The sequence below is a fragment of the Peromyscus californicus genome, unplaced genomic scaffold, assembly GCF_007827085.1.
Source record: "Peromyscus californicus insignis strain IS unplaced genomic scaffold, ASM782708v3 Scaffold_21__1_contigs__length_65335640, whole genome shotgun sequence".
NCBI classification, from domain to species: domain Eukaryota; kingdom Metazoa; phylum Chordata; class Mammalia; order Rodentia; family Cricetidae; genus Peromyscus; species Peromyscus californicus.
In genome coordinates this window covers 10,673,347-10,693,362 of record NW_026294514.1, presented here as the reverse complement: position 1 = coordinate 10,693,362, position 20,016 = coordinate 10,673,347, and the positions used below count along the sequence as shown (strand labels likewise).

Sequence of the window (20,016 nt, the reverse complement as noted above, 5' to 3'; positions counted from 1 at the left end):
CATTTCCTTCAGATTACCTTCGTAGTCCCAGTGACTAAACAACTCACAGAGTCTTCTCTGTGCCAATCAGAGAACACAGCCATCAACACCAGTCTTCTCCTTTATTCTCCTATAATTAAAAAAATGCGCTTTTAGGATATGGTCAGTTTATGTTTAACTTGGGGGCCATGGAGATAATGTGTTTTTTTTTTTTTTTTTTTTAAAGGAAGTGAAAATCGCACAGTGATTTTCTTAGAAAGGTGGCAGGTTGGACCTGTTGTGTGGTATCTTTTTAATATGGCTACCTCCAGAAAGGAGGAAGGCAGCAGATCGGGCCTCTCCGGGGTGGCTGTCCAGCAGGCCCCGGCTGCTCATCTCGTGTCTGCTCCGAGCTGTGCATTTTTCATTGTCATGAGAGGGAATGTTAGGGAAACTATCCCCCACAAAAAAGCAGCTCTTCTTGGCAGGGGAGAGATGAGCTAAGGAGCCAGAACTGGAGCCATACGGCACCATGAATGAGAGCTGCGCCGCTTTGCTGGGGCTGAGTCCAGGCACTATTTATACTGTAGCATATTCAGCAGCAGATTGTTAAGTCTTAATACTGAAACAGTGCATCATTTGAGTATTTTTGTTCCGTTTCTTCCCTGTTTTCAAGCATTATGTCAGGCATTCCACGTTCATTTATTTCATCTTGGACAGGACATACCCTCACCGGAAAGGTCATTTCCCACCCTGAGAGTTTTGCCTCACAGCTACGGAGTCGTTTTGGGAATCTGTTCAAAGTACCTTTGGGTGTACAGGTGTTCTCTTTCTTCAGTGATAAAAATATATGTATTTTAAAAAAACAATGTAGTTAGACTCACCTGTATTGTCAACAGGAAAAATAAAAATGCTGTTTTTCTTTTATCTCTAAAACATAACATTTTTATATGTGACAATTTCTGACATCCCGTGGGGACCATCCGAGTTTTCATAGCATGGAAATAAAATTTTTGTTACCTGGTGTCATTTGTGAAATGAGTTTATTTTTCTTCATCAAATTTCTGTGTGCCCTGTGCTCCAGACCAGAGGGGCCCATCCAGTGAATAAGTTAGCATTTCCCCGTGTGATGCGTGAGCACCCCATGAATCTTCCTGCTGTGGGGATTGCTTCAGTAGTGGCTGCTCTTTGCAGCCCCAGCTAGCCTGGGAGCTTTGTTCTGTTCATCATCCATGCTTACCACAGACAGCAGGAAACCCACAGGGGAAAGGCGCCAATTGTCATTCTAAAAAGAACCCAGGAATAAAAACCAAGAGGCAGCTGAAGGCATCTTTGCTATTCTGAGCTGTGGTGCTGGGACCAGAAGTCAAGGTGAGGGCGGGCGCCTCCAGGGGCTGCAAGTGCTGTGTGCCCCAGGACTCACCACAGTCAGAATGTGACTGAATGTGCAGCCTACCCAGTAGTTTTCTTTCTTGTTCAATTCAGAACCAAGTCTTATATTTAGGTAAAGCTTGCTTTTTTTTTTTTTTTGTCTATGAAATCAGCAGTCCTGTATATATAGCATCAGTCTTAAGTTAGACTGTGAAACAAGACTTTGGAGAAAGGAAATATCCGTATGGTTTTCTAAGTAATTTCAGGCACAGAAAAACATAAAAGAATCAATTGTCTATGACTAAACCTCACCCTTTCCATTCCTTATCTCTCTCCTGTGTAGTTCACTAACTCAGCTGTCAGCCAGAAAAGAATACCTCACCACACACGGGACCGTAAACTCTTAAGAGGGGGAGTTCGATGTTGACTGTTGAATGACCTTCTTGACATTGAACAAACTATGGAAGGGTTTAATAAATAGCAGATATATGTTTATTATGTTTTTCTTCCCTGTGCAGGAATAATCAAGCTCGGGAGGTGGAACCCTCTTCCCCTTAGTTACGTGACAGATGCCCCTGATGCGACAGTGGCCGACATGCTGCAAGATGTCTATCACGTTGTGACATTGAAGATCCAGTTACAAAGGTGGGTATTTCTGCACGTCTGTCTGCTTCCTCTCAGAGCTACTGCCTAGATCTTAGAGTCACTGTGGAGTCCAGCTTGTCGTCTCCATTAGTTTCTAGACAGTGGGTAACATGAGAGGCGAGAAGAGGGAAGCAGGGGCTGCTTCACTGGGCATCTTTATAGTCCACATTCCAACTGTTTTATGCTGTTTTCAGAGGCAGTGAACTGGTCACCCAGGGGCTGCTTGATAAATCATTAAACATCTTCAGGGCAGGGGAAGGAGGGCTCTGCACAGCCCCTCTTCCTGTGGCTCCTCTCAGCTTTCTCAGAAACCAACCCCAGAGCACCTGAAGTATCGAATCCCTCTGCTGGCTGAGAGTTTTCTCCTTCAGAGGCTTCTGTCTGTCTGTGGTGGACACTCAGTGAGAGGCAGCCTGTGGTCTGCAGGGAGATCTGGAATGCTGTGCACCCCCCAGCATTAGAGGTTCTCTGTACCCGTTCCTTGTGAAGTGCCTGCAAGTTGTGTCTTAAGCAATGGCATCCTTCAGTGCAAGATTGAAAAAAATTTTCTCCTTTAGGAGAGTTTTTACTTTAGCAGGGACCCACCACCCCTGTTCTTTTTTTGTAACAATTCTTCAGGGTCTTTCCTAAAATTTACTTTTGGACTGGGAAAGTAGCCGCTCTGAGTTTTCCTGGGAAGGTGAGCCTTCACACTTTGGTTTTGGTGGCAGTGTGCTGACATTGAACCTTAGGAAGATCCATAATGAGTCTCTGCTGGGAAAGCCCATCACCACAGTGCTATGTTAGTTCTCCAGTGTTTGGAAAGATCTGATGTGTAGAAATAGAATTTCTACTCACTCCACTCACATGCACAGTGACAGTTTTCCTTGGCTGTTAGGATGGAGGGCACCACAGCTGGGGTCTACGGGTCTGCAGAAGGAGCTTGCTCCCCTTCCCTCTCTTGGGAACCTCCTAGATGTCCTACTCTGACAGTGAGTGGCATGGGACCCAAGAGCCGTGCAGCATTCTCGTCCTCTGCAGCCAGGCTATGGTTGAGGGTCACGTGTTACTCCTTCCCACTCTGTTTTGCAGTTGTTCGAAGTTGGAAGACTTGCCTGCGGAGCAATGGAACCATGCCACAGTCCGCAATGCCTTAAAGGAACTGCTCAAAGAGATGAACCAGAGCACATTAGCCAAAGAATGCCCTCTCTCCCAGGTCAGTGGCTCCAGGTGGCATCTTCTTGGTGTTTTCTGCCGTCACACCGCACTGCTGGGGCCCCTGGAGAAGGCGGGGGTACTTAGTAAAAGTCATCATTTCAGGGATAGCTTGCTAATGACTTAAAAGCAGTGAAAATATATGAGACCACTTGCTGAGGATAACCATCAACTTTCTCATGGTGCAGCTAGGACATCATGACATAGGAAGTCACTGGAGTTTCGTGTTGAAACCTCTTCTGCTGGTTAAGTGCCAGGTTGAGGCCTTGCACATGACCTCCAGTTCCAAAGTCGACATTCCCAGCGGTTGCCTTACGCCCTCTACAGGATGGGTTGATAATGTTGGACCTTACGTCTTGGTATGATTGCATGATCCTTTGCCCTGTTGGGTAGTTAGAGGCTGATCTTTATGTTATAGACATTTGTAGAGGGTGTTTTTGTTTTTAAATAAAGTTACCACACAAAAATATATCATTAGAAACAATGACAATCCACTTTTTATGTGATTATACACTACAAGAAACCATGAAAATAAGAAACTGAACTACGCCAAAGAACCAAAGCTAAGTCTTATTTGGTTTTTCTGCTGGAGCTTGGCATTTGTATCAAGGCTCCAGCGGATAGTATATGTTTTCTTGAACATCCCAGTGGCCTGTAATTTACAAAAGAAACCTTGAAGACAAAAAAGAAGAGTGGAGAAGTCCATAAAAAGGCAACAATTGCAGCCTGTGTATTTAAGCAGAAGTCATGATTTAGCTGTTCTGTCTGGCCAGATACTAGGGAAGTAGAGGCTGTCATTGTGTGTCTGTGTATTTATTTTTCATTTTACTTTTCAAGGCTTGCTTACATGGGATAGCCTCCTCCTTGTCCCCTGATGCCTTTGTGAGTCACCAAATCTAGTCATATAGGCTGTCCCTACAAAGCAGCCTGAATATGTCACACACACAGCTTCGGGTGTCTTATTTACTCTTAACTTTTAACTGCAAAACCTTGGGTCTTGAGAGTTTTGTTCACTGAGATCAGCAGAGCTGCTCACTCTTTGCTCATCATAGGTTCTTATGTTGCTCATCATTCTTACCATGGCCAAGAGGGCTGAGTGTACAGACAGCCTTGTGAGCTAAAGTCCAAAGCGAGGACACATAATTTTCAAATCCATGCACCTTCCAGTGTTCTCAGTGTCTTGATAGAAGTTTAGTTGTTTTTTTTTTCTTTTGTAGTAAAATATCAGAAAGAAGGGTAGTCTTTAGACTTTTTAAAGTCTGTAGGGAAATAGTATTGAGTCCATTCTCAATGCTCTGTGACCCTCACCCATTTGTCTGTCACTCCGGTGTCTGTGACCTCTTGAGTAGTAATTCTCCACTCTTCTTCTCTCTCATCGGGCACTGGTAACTTCTCTTCTCTCTCAGTGAGTTTGTGAGTCTCCATCCTCACACAGGTGGATCTAGGAAGAGACAGTAGAAGGCCACCAGATGACACTGGATACGTTTTATAGGACAAGAGAATGCCTCCAAAATAATCTTTCCCCTTTACCATCCTCCAAGTAGCATTACAATCTTGTGTTCCTAGAAGACCACAAAACAGCTTGAGAAGACTGAAAGTGAGCGAAGAGTGCTCATGTCACTCTCTGCCTGCCACTTGCTCTTGCAGAGTACACAGAGAAGCCGGGAGACCCCACCCTCTTCCCACAGGCTATTCTCACTAGCAGAGCATCTATCATTCACTGGTTTTCAAATGTTCTTTCAGAGCAGCTGTGTTATGTGTCTGCATCTCAGCCACTCTAAGAATCACATTGCTATTCACACAAATCAGCCCCACCATGCCAGTAGGAGCGTGGTGAAGGTTATCCAATCATTTCATCTGTCATTTCAGAGGAAAGGGAAGCACTCAGGACTCTGTCTTTCTGAATATATATTGTACAAATCATGACGTAAGGGGAGGTGTTAGCTTTTTCTTACTTCCCATTGTTATTTGGCTTTTGTTTTGAGACAAGATCTCACTGTATAACCCTGGCTGCCCTGGAATATGTGTCCTTCCCCTTCTGAGTGCTGGGATTAGAGAGGGGTGCCACACACCAGCCTCCTTTCTTAACTTTTAGAATGCCTTTAGATCTCTTCCTTTTCTGGGGTTCTAAATTCCTTGACTGACTCATGAGGGACTAGAAGTCACTGCTTATATGTTCATTTTGTTTTGGAGACAGGGTCTCACTTTGTATGTAGCCTTGTCTCAACTGGTATGGGATTTGCTATATATAGATCAGGCTAGCCTTGAACTCACAGAGTCCTCCTGCCTCTGAGTTCTAAGTGCTGGGATTACAGGCATGTATACTTTTTTTTTCCCCCCTGTACACAAAGTTCAAGTCGCTCAAGCTGTCCTCAGACTCTCTGTAACAGAGCAGCCTTTACTTCCCAATATTCTTTATCCCCATTTCCTATGCTGGGATTACGTATGTGCACCACCACACCTGCCTCCACTTAGACTTTAATTCTGTTTGTTTGTTTGTTTGTTTGTTTTTTGTCACCTTGTTTCTTATTTCATCTGAAAAGCAGCTGAAGAGTTAGTATTGAGCTGTGTTAGCTGATGGAAGTGGCAGTGAACGGTTCCTTCTTCTCCTTAGTCAGCTTCTCCTTTAAGAAAGGATGGGGGGGGGTGCCTTCCACCAAGCCTGCAAGCCCACATGATGGAAGGAAAGAACTGGATCCCGGAAGTGGTCCTCTGACCTCCACATGCTCACTATTGCACATGCCTCCACATAAGCTAAATAAAGAAATGCAAATGTGATTAAAAATCTAAGTGAAGCAGAGAGTATATATGGGAGGGCGGGGGTGGGGGGGGGGCGGGCGAGGGGTCCCTGTGAGCAGGAGGTCAAGTAGGCCAGCAGTGGAGTTTCCCTGTAGCGCTTCCCAGGACATCTAACTTTGGCCAACGAGCTTCCTCATTTTGAGTCTCTAAGCCCTCGGTTTGGAAATTAACCCATACTTATAATCAGGTGTGACAGCTGTCGCTTGGGCTACTTAAAGAAAAAAAAGAAAAACAAGTGCATTTAAAATTTATCTTGGGAACCTAAAAGCAGACTTATTTTTAGACATAGCAATGTAGCTAAAATAAGTCCTAGCTGGTCCTATGTCACTTAACAACAGAGATTCATCTTGAGAAATGAGTTCTGATGGTTTCATCATCATGTGAACTCACAGAGAGTACTCACAAAAATCTAGATGGGGAGGTCAGCCGCTCAGTGTGGCCTTCTGATGCAATCAAGGGATGTAGGATGTGAGAGGCGTACAAAGGTCCCACTGATGTACCATGGCATATGGCTTCTCAGCCAATTTCTGTATCAGCAGAGAACAGTATAGTATTTACGTAAACCAGTAACAGAATGGTTTGGGATCATTGCCAAGTATTGTATATTAGTATATAGTTGTTGGTGTGATAGTTTTCTGTGACTGGCAGTGTGGTAGGTTTATTTACCCCTGGATGACTGCAAACACATAGAAACAACCCATTTTGTTACACAGACATGTCACTGGGGGATAGACGCTTGCTCCTCCATTATGGTCCATCACTGAGTAAAGCTCCCTCCACAGCACATCACTGTATTGACTGTATCCTGTTCTCTTGCACTTTGGAGTAGAGTAATCTCAAATCAGCTAGTTGTCTTTGGAGGAACTAAAACAATTTAAATGTATTTAGATTCTCCAAGTACCTTATTTATTTATTTTTAATGTTTTTGAGATAGAGTCTCACTATATAGCCCTGGCTCTCCTGGAACTTGCTTATGCAGACCAGGCTGGCCTTAAACTCACAGAGACTTGCCTGCCTCCTCAGGGATTAAATTAAATGTGTGTGCTGCTGTGCTCGGCAAATAGTATCTTATTTTAAGGAAAGAATTCAGGGCTGGGAAAATATCTCAGTGTATAAAAGTACCTGCCATACAAGTATGAGGTCCCCTTCCCCAAAAACCCATGTAAAGTCAGACAAGACAGCACACATCTGTCATCCCAGTGTTCCCAGCATGCATCTCTCTCTCTCTCTCTCTCTCTCTCTCTCTCTCTCTCTCTCTCTCTCTCTCTCTCTCATTAAAAAAAATTACTTCCACACTCGGGAGGCAGAGCCAGGTGAATCTCTGTGAGTTCGAGGCCAGCCTGGACTACCAAGTGAGTTCCAGGAAAGGCACAAAGCTACACAGAGAAACCCTGTCTCGAAAAACCAAAAAAAAAAAAAAAAAAAAAATTACTTCCAAATACAAATAACAAACCATGTGTTGTGTAAGGCTAAGTTGACTACAAAATAGCACACATGAATCTTTATATTTAAAATTTCACAGTCCATCATAAAGAATTCTGAAATTTTTCAAGTGTTTCTGCCTTGGAAAGGTATTTTAAACCTTCTGATTTGTTATAATACACACCGCTACTCATGAAATAGGTGTGCCTGTCATCACCATTTATGTAGTATATAAACCACAGGCTGTGTAGAAAGCCATAGGCTATGCTGAAGTAGAATGTGCATGGGGCGGCTTCAGGTGTCTGTTATGAAGGCACTCTGCTCTCGCCTTGCTCATAACCCACTACAGAGACACATCGGGCATGCTTTGTAAATGCAAAGCCATTTTAATATCAGCCCCAAGAAAGCAGTTCATTTTCAGTGTTAGAAATATCAGTACACATATCTCCCAGGATCAATGCACATATCTCCCAGGTTATTTTTACCCATGCTGCTTTACAGTAACACGGCTAATCCAGTGTCACATGCATTCTGGATTCTTTACAGTAACACGGCTAATCCAGTGTCACATGCATTCTGGATTGAAGAAGTTGATCAAGCTCTTTCCCGTTTGCCAAAAAGATACGGGGATCTGAAGACTCCAGCTGTGGGTTGTTCTGGACTGAGTAGGAAACAGAAAAGATGATGAATTGTAAAATCACACTTAAGTTTAGAAAGCAGGAGGAAGAGATGTGCACTGTCAGGTTGGAAGGTGGGAAAGATTTTAATCCATATTCATCCCATTCTGCCTTTCTGTCTCATCTAATTGAAGATGCTATTGACAGGCTGTGGGAATATTAATATTTTTGTGGTAGACCGCTTGTCTGACGTATGCAAAGCTCCAAGTTGGATCCCCAGTATCACAAAGAGATAAAAAGTGGTAACTGATTTGAAGACAGACCCCATGTCTGTGATGTTAGACTGCTTAAAATGACCTCAGAGTGAGGCATGGGGCACACATCCTAAAATACTGGTTTTCACAGAGTAGAAGTTGCATGCGCTGGGCCTACGTTAGCCCCTCACAGCTTTGCATATCACTAGCTGAGTTCAGATTTCTAAAATACTGATGATACCACCAGTAGTGGGATGATCTTACACTACATGTCCAGGGCGTTTCTTCAGAATCTTGTGATTCAGACTCAAAGCATGAGAATATGATTGTTTAGGTGTAGAAGATGCTCATGTTGGAAATGGGATAATCCCATGCAACATGAACTTTGCTGTACACTGTTTCCCAAATATACCAGTGTTTTTAAGTTCTCATGATGGTATGTAACAAGTCACCTATAAAACTGCTAAGTGTACATTATGCAGAGAGTTAGTATGAATAATTGTACCACAAACTCAATGAAGTTATTCTAGCATTTCAAAGTTCCATTAGCCAGGAATTGTCTTTTTTTTCCTACCTAACTCTTTACTTAGTTCATGATTGAAATCTATTCTGTGTTTGGTAGCAACAGAGATGCTCATTCATAATCACCTGGGGAAGAGAGGCTGAGGCAGGTGCCCAGCCTCCTGCTTTTTGAAGGAGTTTTGGTCTCTGGTGATAGAGCCAGGAGAGAATGCCTCTTTCCTGGCTCCCCTGCAGAGCCCCCCCCCCCCCCCCCCCCCCCCCCCCGCCCCCGGCCTCCTGTAGCACCAGAGTAGCTGGAGCAGGGTCCAGAGAAAGGCAAGAGAGTGAGGGAGACAGGGAATGTCTGGGATCAGAGTGATGTGGGCTGCAGTCTCACTGGACCAGAAGGAGTGAAAGGACACCTCTAGGAAGTCCTTGGCCACTTGCTTCCTAGACTAGCTTGTGAGAAGGAGTCTGACGACTCTCCTGTGCCTTCTCAGAAGACAGCATTCATAACAAGAGAAAGCCTGCCAGCCTGCTTGCCAGTTCACACCCGGGGGGCTGTGGCAGGCAGCTCTTATTAGGTAGCCTTCCTGTTAGAGTTTCTATTATTATGACATTTCAGTTTGGCATTTCAGAATTCCATCCCTGTCCCTTCATGTGTTAAATTTCTATGACTCAGATATCCCACATCAGAACTACGTGAGGCACGAAGAAGGGAGGAGAAAAAAAGTGCCGGAGATAGAAGCTAGTCACTTTCCTCAAGGTCCCACTGTCTAGGAAGAGCAAATGGGTCCCGGTCCAGAGAGGGAGCTAGCGCAGCCTGGTACTGCACAGCTTTATTTGGTTACAGCGCAGGCCTTGCTGAGGTGGATTCTCCAGGGCAGCGGGCAAGGCAGCCTCTGTCTTTCAGACCCTGGTGTGCTAGTGGGCTTCTGCCTTCTCCGCACTGTGAGCAGACTCCGTGAGGAGCTCTCCCCACCCTCTTCCTTTGGAGATCAGCTGGGGGAGGCTAGCCATCTGCTGTGTAGAAAAGGCCAAAGAGGTTTCTGTGGATTGAATTAGAGGCTCCTTCCTCCACGTCTGCGTAGTGATGGAGAAAGAAAGCGATTCTGATGTTTTCAGTGCGGGTCTGTCTGCTGGAGGCTGAACCTCCCGCGAAGTACCTCACTTTGATTCGCTGTCTTCTTTATCTCTCCCACTTTGTAGAAATGCCATTAGAAGTTCTAAGATTTCCTGATCTCTTCCATGTCTGGGGAAGGCATTTTTTTTTTGAGACAAATGAGACTTAAAGGCACAACCTCAGACCTCATGCAGGTCATTAGAGTCACTTGAGGGGTCATGCTCATGTTGCTGTTAGACAGAGTTTTCAGAAGTCGAATCTGTGTGGACATATGTAATGTCACAGTTGGTTCAGGTATGAGTGGGCATCTGCCAGGAGTTTTGGCCCAGACATCCCATACCATCAGGAGGTGTCTCTCTGTAGGACATTCAGATCAAGATGTGCGATTAAAATGTAAAAGCCCCTGTGCTGCCACAGGCCATGCTCCCTGGCCTTTTTTCTAACCCCAAGGACAAACAACTCTGGGGCTAGAGGGCTAGAGGGGAGGAAGAGCGGGAGCCATTGTGAATGCGAGTGCTCAGAAAGCTTTAGCTCTAATTCATTTTTGGTTGAAACACAGGAGAAGTGTTCGGTTCGGTTTCCCCTGCTCGAAAATAGCACTGTCAAGTTTTTCATTTGGTGAATTTTCACACAAGTGATAATCACACGTTTCTATAAATTATATTAATTTAACTTATTTCCCTAAACGTTGTTCTGCAGCGTGTAGCACGGATGTTCTCAGATTCTTGGCTGTGTAAGCTTGTTGCAGTTGGAAGAGGAACAGACATCTGAAAAGCATTATCTGGATTGAGGGTGCTGGAGCATCTGATGTCACCTTGTGCTCTGCTCAGCAGCCCCAGCCATCCGTCCCTCCCTCTGCGTTTAATCCTCACGTCCTGCTTCCTCCATCTTTGACAGCACTCTAGGCTTGCCTTTTGTTTTAGAAAGCATTGGCATTGTGAATGCATACTTAAGGGACAGTGAGCTCAGGTCATCCTGGCTGTTATTAAATAATTTAGTCTGCAAGAGGAGTCATAGCTTTAAGCTTAAAAGACAAAGAAAACTGGTATGGGCTGTGATGTGTCCCTTCTTGTCTTAAAAAAGAGGATATTCATGCATATGAAAACTAACCGATTTTCCCCTTCTTTTCAGAGTATGATTTCATCCATTGTAAATAGCACATACTATGCCAATGTGTCAGCAACCAAGTGCCAGGAGTTCGGGAGATGGTATAAAAAGTATAAGAAGATTAAAGGTAATCTCGGTTTGTTGTTTTTAAAGCCTATTTGTAGATCCTCAGGTCTATAAGTTGTTAGTTCTTTGACATATTTGACATAGATGTTTAATTGTAGCTATTGTTTATAATATATGCATATATATGTGTGATATACATACATGCATACATACACACATGCACATATACATATATATATGTATATATATATATACATATATATATTTATGCAGGTAAGATCCTTAACATTTCTGTCATAAAATTCAATCCTTAAAAGTAAGATAGTATTAGGAGTATAAGAGAAATTCTTAGCATGATTGATCAGCTTTGTGGTTTTCACCAGTAATCCCTGTAAAGGCCAAAATCCATTAGGATGGAACTTTAGGAGTTTTATTCCAAGTTACATAACACTTAGGATTTGACTCCGAATTAACAAATGGAATTTGGCAGTCGCCAAAGCAACAAGAAAGCTTGAAAACACAACTCTTTTACATAATAAATATGCTATCTAGACCACCTAGCCTTTTAAGTATTAGTGTTACTTTACCATTGTGAGCATGTTAGTGTAGAAATCCTTTGATTCTTTTCCACTGCAGTACATGTCACTAGTCTTTGAGATTTGGGGTCATTTCTGTGATGGTGATGTTTGAGGACCATCCCAGTCTTGGTTTGCAGGGCTGTGGCGCTGTCCTCAGGCTTTACTCACTGGGGGTGTTCACTGACACAGTCTCGCTGTCAGCTCAGGGCCCCCAATCGAGGGCCACCTGACGATCTGTGGGTGGCTGGACGTGAAGGATGAATTGAGTTTTATTATCTGCAGGCTTCCTCAGGGAGAGAGGGTGTGCTGTGTATCAAAGCAATACTTCTGGCTATTGAGTGTCGGAGAGCTTGTTTACAAGATCGCCCTTGAGCAAACAAGCTTTCGGATGCATCAGCCATACAATTCAGATCGAGAAAAAGGGAGAGCATTTCATGGTAAATACATGATTTAAAGGGAAGCAAGCATGTTGAGCTATCTAGAGGTCAAGTGTACTGCAGACTGAATTGAGATCAATTTCTTTTCAACATATCCGCAAATTCTCTGAGCCCTTTAGATTCTGGTTTGGGTATTTGTCTTTAAATATTAATACTTCTGTGTCGGAGAAGCTGACAACTCCTCATTCCGAGGTGTCATTGTGTGGTTCAGAAGGGTTTCTTTCCTGTAAGTGTCGCCTCCAAGTTTTTCTTTTAAAGCTGGATTGTTAAAGTGCTTGAACATATCGTCTTTGACTAAAAATCAAAAGAATCACTCAGCTTCAAGGTCGTTTGTTAGATCACATTTACCTGCTGTTATAAGTGAAAGGAAGAGAGTGTGTTCTTTTATGTGTTAGACTATAATTCCAGCTTCTGAAAGCCTGGGAACTCTTCAATCCAGTGATTTCACAGTCACCACCACAGTCTCTCTCTTTCTCTCTGTGTGTGTGTGGGGTGTGTGTGTGTGTGTGTGTGTGTGTGTGTGTGTGTGTGTGTGTGCATAAACACTCATGTTACCTGCTCTTTCAGACATTCAATTCTTTAAGCTCTGTTTTTTTTTTTCCCAAGATAGTAAATGCACAGTTAAATCTGTAAGTGCCATAAAAGCAGACTTAGGCCTTGATTTCATTCAGTAGGTCAAGGATCCACACCTGAAGAGGCTGTGAGACACTGTGTACACATGTTGTTCAAAACGCTAGTCATTGCAGTTGAAAAGTGTGGATCTGTGTGTGTGTGTGTGTGTGTGTGTGTGTAGGAGGAGAAAAGGGAAGGTTAAGGTATGTGTGAAGTAAATATAAGCTGCCATAAAACAGTTCAAGTGGTGTTGATTCATCAGCCCAGGGAGTGGGAAGAAAACAATGAGCACATGACAGGTGTAATGGTGTACAGAAAGCGAATACTGGAGAAGTACATTTTTATTAACTTTCTACCCTCAGGAAGCAGGAAGTGTTGGGCCTCCCTCTTCTCATGCTAAGAATGGATGTGCAGGGAGTTCCTGTCTTGATCCATTTCTCACAGAAGACTCATGGTTTGGTTTCTAAGGTTTTCTTGTGACCATCCCTTTTCAAAATGAACAGAAGTATGGATGCGCAAATCTGGAACTCAGTAGCAGCCAGAGCAGACTGGTACCTTCAGCTTCCTCCTAACAAGGCCAAAGTCTGAGAGGCCTGCTCCTCCCTGCCATCCGCTTCCCATTCTCACCGAGTTACCAGTGTGCATATACCATGGCTTACATTAGCTACAGAACGAAGTCTGCAGCTCGCTTACTGATGTCCTAAACAAAATGCAGGCTACATCGTTAAATATGGTTCCTATTATCTGCTAATGTCTGTTTTAATAAAACAGTGGGAACTAAATGGTTGCTTCTTAATCAAAACCATGATTTCCTAAACATAAGCTATGTGATTCTGTTACAAATTGCCACATCTAGATCTCCTAGGTCAATTCTTTTTTTCTATTCTCATAGAAATAAATAAACAGTAAAATAATTATATACTCTAAAGATCAAAGTAAAATAGGACTCAAACCTAGCAAAAATAAGAGTCTACTGGAAGGATTAAAAAAAAAAGATCAGATTGCAAATTCTATAGTTAATGCTTAAATAAATATGAGAAAAATGAACAATCAATAATTTGATATCATTAAAAACAGATGTAAAAACTATACACAAATGGAATTGTCTAAATTTTGAAGTAAACATTTTAATGTGCATTTTTTGAATTTGTTGTTGTTATATCTAAACTATTTACACTTACTCTTTAAAAAGTCCTAAATTGGTTTGGCTTAGGATGTTGACTTTATTTTCTCCAGTGATCACAGTAGACCTTGCTCTGTTTACCTTTTTCCTTTAATTTCAAAGACAATCAAGGTTGGCAGAGACATTTTTGAGTTAACATTACCATTCCTTCAGGAGAGAGGGAGAAACAGTTTGTGTACTCTGGTTTCAAGGTCCTGCCATGAACCTTGTCCCAGGATTTTCTGCTCCTGAGGAACACGGGGTGGCGGGTGGCATGTTAGGTTGCTCTGCACTTCTTTTGACAACTCACCCTGTCCGTTGCATCTGGGCTAGGTTTGCCAGAGCGCTCAACTCCCCTGTGGAAGGAACACATTGTACTTTTACCCAAAAGGAAAGGGAACATCCATTCAGTGTTTAGGTTTTTTTATTAGCAATGGGCAGAGGTAGTCCATAGCTACCTAGACATATTCATGCTGCCGTATAATCGTTTTCAAGGTTTGGAGCTTTCTCCATGGATATTACCCCATAGTTGTTTTGTAAAATAATGATCCTTTAATTTAACTGTTATTTTTGTAAGAACTCCAGATATGAACTTACTCCATAATTGTCATGAAACCGCGTGCAATTATCTGCAGCACCACCGCCAATTCCATTCTCTTGTATTTTTGGTTGTTAGTCTAGCCTTTAATGGCCAAGCCATCGCTCCAGCCCACCGGTTCCATTCTCATGCATTCACGGGATTCATAGGAACAATGAGGACATGATGATAAAGGCATTCACATCAGTTTTCATTGGATCCTTGATGAATAAATTCAAATAACTATATCTAAAATATTTTTACTAAAAGCAAAATGCATTATCTTTACTGGGATTCTTCTCAAAGTATTTAATATGTCTCAAGAATTGAAGGGTCATTCAAAGTTCATACAAATACTGGTGGCTATTACAAAATTATTTATGTCGTAGAATAATACCACCAGAATGAATAGACCTAACCAAACCTTGTATTTTGGTTAGGGCTAAAAATCATCCCCATCACTTTCCTCTTCTTAATCATTGCTCAAAACACTCTGATTGCTAGTTTTCTTAATTTTATTTGTTTATTTAAGCCTATTTTGAAAAATATTGCAAAGCTGGGAGAAGAGAGGAGTTTTAAAACCAGTGTTAACTTCCTTGAGTCTGGTTTATTCTAGTAATCAGTATTTTATCTGACCCTGTCTAATCTACTCTTGCAAGATCAAACGTCCAGGCCAGCAAGCAGATAGTAAACAAAGCTCATGAAGGGTTTCAGTAAACACAAAGATTAGATGTTGAATGAAAATTAAACTCCTTGAACTAGTCCTCTGTACTAAAGTGGTTAAGTGGGTTGTGATTAAAAGAAATAAGTAATTATGATCATTATAGCTGAAATGATATAATGTTACCACATTTAAAGCACCTCTTGTACCCCAAAATGATTGTGTCATTTACAAAGTGGTGCCTCAGAGCTGAATGGAGAATCAGCGTCTCCTGACCTGCCTCTTTCAGGCAGCCCTTGCTTCGCCACCGTGGTGTCGGTGGCCAGGACAATGCCTTTAATCAACTCTCTGTCCTCTTTCCTCCGCTGCTGCTTAGCTCTGATGAGGTGAAAGCAGTTTACTTTTGTCTACCTGATTCTTCTGAGTTAGGAAAGGAATTGGCTTTCACTTCCGGGTCTAAGTGAAGGTGGCTTACAAGGGAGCCAATATTATGCCTTTTGAAAGTAATGCCAACATCTAGTCCCTTGAATTTTATATAAATACTGGATTCATGAGAATAGATATAGCACTTCTACAACGAACCATTTCCAGCGTGCTGGTTTGGGGGGCTTTTGGAAGAAGAGCCTTGTGCATTTTCGCTGTGGCTATCACTTCTGTGTATTTCTTAGTCACCCAGCAGTCCAATTAGAAGTGTATTGGTGATGTCAGCCAGCAGAGAAAGGGTGCGTGAAGGATGCTTTGAGTGCTTGGCCCACATGAGTTAATTCCTTCCTTGGATCTCCTGAGGCTCGTTTTAGCTATGCTCGGGGCTGCTTATTTTTGGCTTAGATGTATTTATTCATAAGTGTTTAAAGAACTATAAATAATTGTTCTTAATGACATAATTGTTAGAGTAAAAGAAACAAACTTATCTGCTATTTAAATCAGTTTAAAATGTATTTTTTTAAAAGATAGGTTTCCATTTCCTTAGCTATCAATTTTCTATCTATCCATTATCCTTCCATCCATCATCCATTTATGCTGGATAGTTACAATCTGAAAGAAGCCTAAGTTCCTGGTTTCTAAAGAACTATAACATATACAAAGCAGTTAATAGTGTGGCACATAGTCTATCATTTGAAAGTAAGTTTGAGCATCGCTTTAATAAATCTGGAGGAATTCTAATGGTGGGACAATCAAGGGAGCATTACATAGGCCTTCCATGCCAAAAAGAAAGACTTTTTAAAAGAAACAAAGAATTGCAGTCGTAACTAGATAAACAATGTGATTAAACAAATATTTAGTGAATGCGTACTATGTTGATAAGAATTGGGTAAGTGTGTAGAAATGTTGGTGAACCATTCAAGATGAGGGGCAGCGACCTAACATCAGAGCTAGAGACTAACTAGTGGAGACACTTTTTGAACTAGGTAGCTCAAGTGGAACCAAGGGAACATTCTTCTGGTTCTTCTTTTTGCTCTTCTTCTTTTCCTTCTTTAGTAATATTTTATTTTTTTTAATTATAAAAATATAATTACATTTCCCCCTTCCCTTTCCTTTCTCTAACTCCTCCCATGAACTCATTCTTATTCTTTCTCAAATACATGGCTTCTTTTTCTTTGTTTTTTTTTTTAATTTTTATTTTATATGCACACACATATGCGCGCACATGCACAACCACCCATGCTCAGTCTATACAATGTCACTTGTATGTATATGGTTTCAGAGCTGACCATTGGTCATTGATAATCAATCTTGGGGCTCTTCCCTAGAGAATACTATTTCTTCTGTTCTCAGCATTCTTCTCTCTTAACTGCCTATAGTTCTTCATCTAGACTCAGGGCACCAGGAGATCCCCCCTTCCACGTTAGTTTGTCTGTTGATGTTGTCCGTGTTCAGCTGTTGTTAAGGCAGCCATGATGGTAAGACTTCATGGGGAATAGCTTCCTTGACATTTTCAGTAGACACAATTTTACATCCTATTTCTCATTCCACCGGTTCTTACAATCTTTCCCGGCCTCTTCCTTGATGTTCCTTGAGCCTTTGGTGCAGGAGTTGTGTTGTTAGATGTATCAGTTGGAGCTATACCACATGGTCCCTTGTTCTCTGGTCAGTTCTTGGTTTTCTGCAATGGTATCTGTCTGTGGCAAAGCCAAGTTTTTTTGATGAGGTCTGAGAACTACACTGTCTGTGGGTACCAGGAAAAATGTGATAGGAATTATGCTGGTTTAGTAAAGTAGCAGGTATAGCTTCTCCATCTATGACTTCACTAACCCCAGGTAGCTGGCCAGGTTTTCCAGTCCCAGACATCATTTCCTGCTTGTTGAGCAGACCTTAAGTCCAATTAGAGAGCTGTTGGTTACCACCAAGATATGCATGACAGTGATTTACCTGGAAGGTTAATGTGCATCCTGGTCATTGTTGTGGTCCATAGGCATCACAGCTGGGTAGGACTACTATTGTTTGCTTCCCTACCTCGGAAGCCTGCTTGGCACCTTGTGGTACCTTCCTGGTCATTGTTGTGGTTCATAGGTAGGACTCTTGGTTGCTTCCCTGCCTTGGAAGCTTGCGTGGCACCTTGTGGTACCATGAAAGCCTAGTTCTCAGAGAAAGGCTTTCAGGTCAAATCCAGCTCAGGTCCTTCGGGTTTTCTGTCCGAAGTGCATGGTGTCTTCAGCAATAGGGGCTTACCTTCAGCCTCTTGAAGGTAACCAAGGGGAACAGGAGTTGCCTATAAAGTTGCGGGATGCTCTTGAATTCAAAGGAGCGTTCTTTAAAGAACAGTGGTGAGGAAGAGAGCTGGAGTCTATAGGAAGAAAAAGGCCAGGAGTTATGAATAGATGAGACTTAGGGGGATGGATGGCAGGAGTGGCCAGCGGAAGGCAGCAGTGACCTGAGGGAGTTACTTCGCAGCGGCGTGAGACTAGGAAGGCCTGTGCCTAAGAAGGAAGAGAGGGGCAAAGAAGCCAAGGTGGCAAATTTGAGTCAAGGGAGCACTTTAAAGCACGATGGATACCTAGAAGAAGGAGGGCTGGCCAGTGAGAGGGGGGACCTGATGCTCAGATGACAGTTTCCCTTGAGAGATGTGTGGGCATATGCTTTGGAGCTTCGGGAAAACGCCAGCAGGTGCCCGAGGTGGTGGGAAAGGGTGCTGGTGATGGAGGGAGCTGAGAATGAGATGCTCTGGCAATGTGGTAGGTTGGGGATCATGCCTGTGAATCCGTAGCTACGGTGGGGGCTGAGTGAGGACACCAGCAATAGATGCTGGGGAGGTCCTGTGTGGTGAACACTGACGGAGTGGCAGAGGGTTGGACTGACTGGAGAAGGGTCCGCAGTGAACCAGGCCTCATTCAGGTCCGCGGTCTCTCTTGAAGTGCCGTTTGAGAATTTTCCTAGTTCCAAATTCCATTTGTCTTGCCCAGAACAAAATCAGAATTAAATACAGCCTTGGTGGTGCAGAGCAACTCTCTAGAAAGGGGTACGCTCGGGGGGGTGGGGGGGGGGAGATTGTATCCAGACAAGGAAATGTTCAGGTCCTCTGAGACCTGGTGTGGGTGTATCAGAAAACAGCATGTGAAAATCAGACTGGTTTGGTTTCTTGATCAGTTCCACAAGATTGCTGCCTGGTTTCCCTCAGGTGCTGGAAGCTCTTACCTACAAGTGCTGTGTGAGATCTCAGCACTGAAGGCATATTGCCTCATGGCAATAGTTCTTCAGCGTGCTACTGTCTCCACTGATGTTGACCTTCATTCTGCCTGTTGTAAGAACCTGAGTTTTTCTGAACCCCTAAGGAACTCCCATGAGTCTATAGCAGTGGTTCTCAACCTTCCTAATGCTTTAACACAATTCCTTATGTTGTTGTGACCCCCGACCATAAAATTATCTCGTTGCTACTTCATAACTGTAATGAATCATAATGTAAATATCTGATATGCAGGATAGCTTGTGTGAACCTTAAAGGAATCATGACCTATAGGTTGAGAACAACTGATCTAGAGTTATCTGGAGTGTAGGTCCAGACTGAGGCTGATCCTTCTGGGACAAAAAAGGTCTTTGAGAAAACATTGAAGGCAAAGAAGGAGGAGGTCACGGGCACACATCCATTTTGTGCTCTCCTTAGTTTAGCGAATATAAGGCATTGTACCTTAGAAGGTCTTCATGTTAATAGGTGGAACTGAATGTACATTAACTTGCCTGAATTGATGCACTTAGTTTTGTTTGGGATTATATTGTAGCCAGCCTTATTTGTTACCTTAACCTCTCAGTTGAATGAAAAAAAAAAGATGAAAATTTTGGTCATTTAATTCATATAGCTAATATCCTTAGGAGGCTAATACTCTATTAAAATAATCCATTCCTTTCCTATTAATTAGTTATTGAACTAAAGAGTTAGTAATAGTCAATTCTACTGAAAAGAATAATTATAACTTTATTAACTATAAATTGGGAATTGTTCATACAAAGAAAAATACCTCTTTAAATTTTTTTTTCCAGCCAGTTTACTATTTTTCCTAAAAGTAATGGCCTATAACATTTATGGTTCATATAGTTGGGGAGACTGGTCTTTTGAAAAGAGTGGATCAGGAATGATTGTTTCCTTGATTAACTTTTCCCAATAGATTGAATTAAAGAATTAACATTCATAGAGTGTTAAATGAAAGAGGCAGACTGTCTAAATAATAATGTTAAGTTTTTGCATGTGGGTTTTTTTTTTTGCATCATGTGCTGAATTTATTTTAAAATTGTAGCCTAGATTAAAATAAAGAGCAAAAATGTAGGCATCCTTAGATATAAACAATTTCATCTACACTTACAGGACATTTGAAATGATCGATGTTATTAAGCTGCTTGGAACCGGGACAATTGTGTCACCAGGGAGAAAGTGGGACCATGAGGCAGTAACGTGGACAGTGCTCACTTTTTCCATGGAGCTTAATGGGTCCTGTGAGCTTT

At 42.4% G+C, this 20,016-nt stretch overlaps 1 protein-coding gene across 6 annotated transcripts in view; it reads left to right on the top strand.

Moving 5' to 3' along the window:
* Satb2 (SATB homeobox 2) overlaps window positions 1-20,016 on the top strand; it is a 179,041-nt gene that overhangs the window by 77,607 nt on the left and 81,418 nt on the right. For all 6 annotated transcript variants that reach the window (XM_052749484.1, XM_052749486.1, XM_052749481.1 and 3 more), the window contains 3 exons: window positions 1,848-1,974; window positions 3,046-3,169; window positions 11,016-11,118. In XM_052749484.1, coding sequence (XP_052605444.1) covers window positions 1,848-1,974; window positions 3,046-3,169; window positions 11,016-11,118 — 354 coding nt within the window. The remainder of the gene's footprint in view (window positions 1-1,847; window positions 1,975-3,045; window positions 3,170-11,015; window positions 11,119-20,016) is intronic.